Below are 6,544 nucleotides of genomic sequence, written 5' to 3' on the forward strand. Positions count from 1 at the left end.
AAAGAGACATCTGACAACACTCCAGATTTCTGACAAGCAATACACTGCTTAATCAGTAGTACAACACTCCCCTGAAAAAAAGCGTAGGAAAAGTCAAAGCTGTAAGCAGGCAGAAAGGCCCAAGCTCCTTGGGGAAGGCTAGCCTAGGTGGTGCTGTTTAATACTGCATCTTTCCAAAGAACCAGAACACAATCACAGCTCTGGGCCTAGGGTGGGGAACTACCTTCAGGAGGCCCTGGGCTGAGCCGTTACAAAGGTAGCTGCAATCTCCTCAAGCAGGGCTTCCCACCAGCAAGCATGTGTCTGTAACTCTAGCACTAACACTACAGTGAGGAAGGAGCAAGGATCTTGTGGAAAGGAAAAATGCTTGTAAAACCTGCTCATGTCATTAAATCCTTAACTATTTACTCTTAAAACTCGTACCTCAGTGACTGAAGCACCTTCCGCAAGCTTTCACAGTAGCAGTCACTAGAGAGAGAAGGCTCATGAAGGGAGGGTTCAAAGTTCAGGCTTCCCACCAGCCCCTGCCTGGTCAATCGAGGTCTCTGTGCCTGTTTTCATATGGCAATGGCATAGGCATATCACCATTGCTGATGACCCACTCAACAACAAAGAGACTTAGAGCAACAGTTCACCAGCATCACAGTGGGTAAAGAAGATCACCATCCCACTGTCTACTCCCTCGGAGACAATGAAATGCTTTGAAATAGGCAGGACTAAACACACAAGATGTGGTTTCTGCAGATGAGAGGTCTTTGTATGATCAATAAATCGGGCTGAGCAAATTCAGCCCTCTCTCACAACAGCAATGCTAAACAAAGTGTTTGTAATGACAAAACTAGGAGTTTTTGCACAAGATGCAAAAAGTGATGGGGGGCCATCCCATTCCAGCATCACTTCTCCCTCAGCCGTGTAGGCCTTGCATGGGTTGAAGGCTTCTGTGCAGACAGGAAGAAGTGCTGTAGACGAGATGCTTCATTTACTTGCTGTCAACACAAATAAATTGATAGTGAGTCTGCTGACCCCACTCACTTCATATTCTTCCTGCAGCAAACTCCCACCAACATTCACATTGGGTTTTTTTTTGTTTTTTTTTTTTTTTTGTTTTTTTTGCAAAAATACTTGTTTCAGTGAATTAAGATGGACACCTCTCCCAGAAACAGGCAGGTGAATCCTCTGGGACCCATGGGATCCAGCTCTGGGACTGGCCCACTAGGAAGTACCTGGGAAGATCAGCACTCTGTACTGCTCCCACTCCCCTGTCTCCTTTGTCAGTATCACTGCAGGTGCATCCAGGTCCCAGTTGTGGCCAGCAAGAAATCTCTGGAGCTAGGCACAGCTCTCTTCACACCCGGATCTGGTACCCATTGAGGTCTGGCATGGCTTTGGAATCAGCAGGCTTCTTCTCACCAGATGGCCTGTAAGCAAAGAGGGTAAGTACTATTCTGAAATGGGTTTTTTTTTTTCATTCAGGAGGTGCTGCACATAGAGATGGCAGCACATGAAAAAGTACAGGAAAGCTTCAGGCTTATCCTACACTACTGAGGGCAGGATTATTCTACGACCTCCAGTAACTCTCCCAGTAATCTCCACAGAAGAGAATTCAGGTTAGGAAGAGTAGGAAGCGCAGTCTGGTACTCCAGATCAGTTTCAGGAAAGCAACCTCACTGACAGCAATGTAATTATTGGAATCTCTTTGGGGCACAGGTCTATGAGATGCCAGAGCTCAGACCCCTGCATAAGGTTAAATATCTGCTATCAAGATCACTGTCTATTTCAGCTGCCTTCCTTCTCCCTGCCAAGACAAACAAACAAACAAAAACAAACCCCAGCTGTTTCCCCACTCCCCAAGCAATGATAAACTCGTAAAGGCACAGACTAAGGAAGAATGCTACTGCAGGTCAGAGAAGTAGCCCCTGTTATAAAGAACCCCAGTAAGACATCAGAAGGATACAAAACCTGACAGCAATGTGTAGTCTGTGACTAAAATGGAGATGCTCTATATAGGTCTCCTGCCCAGCAGCTGCACTCACCGTCGGTCCCCACGGCTGTTGCGCCTATGGGGGCTAGCCTGACCTCTTTGTGGGGAGGAGACATCTTTCTTTCTGTCCTTGGTGGGAGATGGTGGCCCAGTTCCTTTGCCAATCTGCCAGAAAAATTCAAGAAAGAGCAACATAAGCAGACAACCAATATGAGTAGTAACCAGAAAACACAAAGCCTAACAGTGATTAATTATATGGGAACTAAAGACAAAAAGGCAAGGCAAGCACATCAAAAATGCAAAAGCCAGAAAAAAATAACTACTAATAGTGACAGCTATGGCTACAAGTACTGTATACAGTCCAAGCTTATCGCAACTGCAGTACTGCACAAGCGTCCCATTAGGGAACCAGCCTATATACAGAAGAGTCCTCAGCCTCTAATTCACCCTTTCCTCCAGCACCATCTAGGGGAACCTCCTACTACTTCATTCCCCCAGCACACCATCAGCCAGGCAAGACAGTAGATGCAGAAGCAAACTACTTCTCTGTCCTTGCTGCTTACCTTCAGCCTCATATCACGGGCATGTCTCTCAAGCTCTTTGCGGAAGTCTTCCCGAGTTAGCTTGTCGAGATCCAAAATGGAATGCTTCCACTCGATCTGCTCCACACTGTGTGGGTCATGGGACACAGAGTGTCCCAGTTTCACCTTTTTGAGAGTGTGCCAGCAGCGGCGATATGCCTCCTCAAAGTCAAAGATGAGTTCACTCAGTGTGCGGAAGACGGGTGCTTTGTACATGAGCTCCTCACGTCGGCTGATGCCCAGTGCCCCATAGCGGCCTCCAAAGTTCACCCCCAGCACAATGTGTCGGAAGTAGTTCCCTGAGAAGTGGGTTTTGAAGCTGATGGGGAAACGGTCCAGCGTGGTCATGTTGTTGGTGAGGTAACTGATAGCAGCCACTATTGAGGAAACAATTAGCGATACCATTTTCTTGACAAGATACTGCTCAGCAGACTCGCCACCGATTCAGGCATCAGACAGGCAGGATTTATTCTCCAGATCAAAGGTCCAACTTATTGCAAGCTGCCCTACTTTCATGTGGGTCACAGGGAAACCAGATTTGGCCTCCTCGACAAAACCCTCAACAAAGGGAAGTTAATTTCAAGGCAGTGTTGTGATGCAGAAGTTGCAGTGCTAACACCTCAAATGTATGTATTCCATAGCTCCCAACTGTTCATACTGTAACATTATTCCTCAATTTGTTTTAATCTGTTTTACTAGCTACTATTTCACACACAAACTGAGGACCTTAAGGACAAAATACTAATCAGATTACCCTTCTGAACCATTCACTTGCCATCTCTGCCCCTCCAAGTGGCTTTGTCAACGTGCATCGAGAACTTACAGCCTGAGTGACATAGACTAAGCCTGGAAGATAGCTAGGAAAGATGTGTGCTTAGAGATGACACGTGTCTAGAATTAATAAAGGTATTGCCTAAGCTGGCAGGCAGTGTTAGACATAATAGTAAAGTGACATACGCCATGTTGGGGAAGATCCCTAACTTTTTAAATGTAGAACACATGCAGGCAACATTGCAGTAAGGGTACCAAGTCAGTCCACAAAGGACTTCCTGACCCAACTCTACCTAATATTTTTGCCCCTCTTTAGATGTTCCTTAGATTCTTCCTTTTCCTTTTTCTCACATACGGAGTTGTCCAGAGCAGCATCATCCTTCTTGGTGAAGGAGGCGCAACTTCAAAGAACTAGTTCTGATATTTCAGAGAATTGCTTGGATTTGGATTTTTTTGGTGGTTTTCTGGGAGAACTGGGTAGGGAAAAGAGAGGGATGTGGGGCTTGGCAACAATATTGACAGCAGCCTGAAAGCTTTGTAAGGGAGCAGAGGAGAAAACACAAGGATGGGCAGACATGCACAATTCCAAGAGGAAAGGATACATTCCCAGGATCACAGCTTCCAGGCATTTTATTGGCAGGGCCTCTTTGGTCATTTCTTTGGCCAGGTCCATCAGCCTGCAGAGTGGGACACGGGAAAGACGAGGACAGTTAGAGGGCTTGTGCTATGCAAATGTGGCCAGTTTAGCCCTTTTGCACTAAATATGTGAAGCAGGTTTCCAGCAGAGATGGTGGCCCATTGAGGACAGGGAACAGAAGAAAGTATCTTCTTTAAGAAGATACTAAATCCAAACCAGGTCTCTACCACATGCTGTTGATGGTTACGAGGAACTTCAGTGAGTTACATCAAAGCTGCCTACTTGGCCGGCCTCTGTCCTTAGTGAGACCACAGCACTTGGCTCAGTGAGTTCTGGTTGGACACCAGTGTGGCCACAAGCAGAAGCCTCGAAGGACCATAGGACAATATTTGCCTCACAAGGACAGTGAAGCCCTATTCTCTGGCATCAACTCTATTGTCCATTCAACAAATACTGTGAAGGAGCCATTGTACCGATTAAAACACAGGACATCTAGGGTCACATAAGTCTATGGATGAGACCAATAGTAAGAAGCCAGTCTTGGGAGACTTTCAATATGCTGGCCAGGAGAGTCAATTAACATCAGGTGCTTATGTCCAGGAACCTACAGAGCACAGCTCTTTTCAAAATTTGCAGTCAGGAGAATCCCCCTTCTCCTTCAAAGTATGATACACCAAAAGCTTAGTGAGAGTAGATTCTGCAAAGGCACTCACAGGAACTATGAAGTTAGACCTGTAAAGATACTTGGCTTTTATGAAGCTTGTTTAGGGTAGGACCTAATTTCAGAATCCATCAGAAGTTTATATAGTTATATGTTCTATATACAGTTCATATAGTTAGAAGCAGGCAGAATCTGCACACCTTGAAATACATTTACGTTATTTTATTTGATTTACTGATTCATGATAATAAAATCTACTCTTGTCCTTGAGAAAGACCAGACACAGCTCTGCCCAGCCATGCCCCAGGCAACAGACAATAAAGTCACCTAAAGCAGGATGGAGCTGCAGTATTGAAAGCCCCAAGTGCCACCCTGTCCTTGGCCAGGGAACAGAAGGAAAAACAGTGTGCCCCAACATTGTAAAGCAAGGATTAAATGCTGAGGGGCTGCTAGCACTTACCCAGTCAGAGGTCTGCTCTTCTTAATCTCAAAGAATTGTGTCCCAGTGTGATTGTACCTGGAGGCAAGAAGTTAAAGGCTTGACAGCTTGGAAAATAGAGTTTGAAGAAAACCTGTCTGAAGAACTTTCATGTTACTTACTATTCTCACAGTAAAGTCATGATCCCACAGATATAACAGCAATGCAAGAAAGTCCCCACCTCCCTCTCATGCATTTTTCCCATTTATAGTCCCTCCTTACTTCTGCTGTATTTCCTTCTTATCAATTCTTCTTTCTCCTCCCCACACACAGGTTTCCACTCCACTTCCCAAAGATCAATGCTGACAGCACATGCTCTGCTCAGCTTTCCAGTTACCAGGACAGAACATAGTTTGATAGATCTCTGCCTGCTCTGGTCTACCTTATTCTAAGACTTGACTAGGACCCAATCCAGAGCACAACCACCTTAGATGGGTGAGAGGTGTCAAAAGGTTTGTCCCCTTACCGTTTTTTAGGGCTGAAGCCAGAGCTAGCTCTGTATCTCATCAGTGAGATTATACTGTGCATGCATTGCATATACCTGCTGTCCAGCACAACAGGGATGGAAAAATCTCATTCCCAGGACACAGTGACATTGTCAGCTTTTCATATAAAGGGTCAGAATACCACAGATGCACAAAAGCAGGGCAGCTGTCTAACCTTTAGACAGCTACAGAGAAGAGTGTTCAAGTGGGATGACCTGAGAAGCAGTTATTCTTAACACCACAGCTCACTTATACCTTACCAGTGAGGTGACACAGTTTGTAGTCTAAGACCTGGCTGTCAGGGTTGCAGATGTGACGGCCAACAAATGCCACTGACCCAGAAGGGTGGGTAGTGGGAAAAGGCCCTTGACAACATGCCTATTTGTTACACGGAGTGAACAGGATCAGAAGGTAACTTGGGCAGAAATGAGCAGCAAAACAAAACATCATCCCAAGTGCAGCTTCCTGTTTTCAGGGAGCAAGTTTCAGTTCCCCTCCAACTACGTCAGAACGAGCTCTTCTGCTCCCTCATCCTGGATTATCACACCAGTGACTAACATAACAGTAAAGGATACTGAAGCTCCCTGATGTAGCGCTGCACAGCTTCCAGGCGCTCAGGGATGGGGGTGGATGGCTGGAACGTAGGCACACTTGGTATGGGAATCTGAAATGGGGAGCAGAATGTAAATCACTGCTTCCAAACCTCCCCAGCTTCTTGCCGAACTCAGTGGCAGATATATACAGGGAGTGTGTTCCTCTGAAACCAGCCCCTTTTTGCTGTCCGAAGTGAACACACCAGAACGTTCCACTGTTTCCACACTGACAACTGGGAAGGGATTCAGAATGAAGCACCACCACAGAGCTGCAAGAGAAACTGTGTGAAGAAGTCCTGCATTTAGGCAACATTACATTGGAAGAATTAGATAAAATTAACTGACAAGGCAAGATGT

General features: G+C 45.8%; 1 protein-coding gene across 1 annotated transcript; it reads right to left on the reverse strand.

Moving 5' to 3' along the window:
- Positions 1-1,345: 1,345 nt before the first annotated feature.
- Positions 1,346-6,267, reverse strand: VASH1 (vasohibin 1; the record flags this gene model as incomplete). The annotated part of the gene is made up of 6 exons (XM_010014532.1): positions 1,346-1,418; positions 2,034-2,146; positions 2,545-2,926; positions 3,936-4,010; positions 5,092-5,148; positions 6,170-6,267. Coding segments are annotated over 6 exons (798 nt in total), but the record flags the coding sequence as incomplete, so codon positions are not given.
- Positions 6,268-6,544: the final 277 nt, after the last annotated feature.

Source organism: Nestor notabilis, unplaced genomic scaffold (assembly GCF_000696875.1).
Source record: "Nestor notabilis isolate BGI_N333 unplaced genomic scaffold, ASM69687v1 scaffold35345, whole genome shotgun sequence".
In the NCBI taxonomy this organism is placed as follows: Eukaryota; Metazoa; Chordata; class Aves; order Psittaciformes; family Psittacidae; genus Nestor; species Nestor notabilis.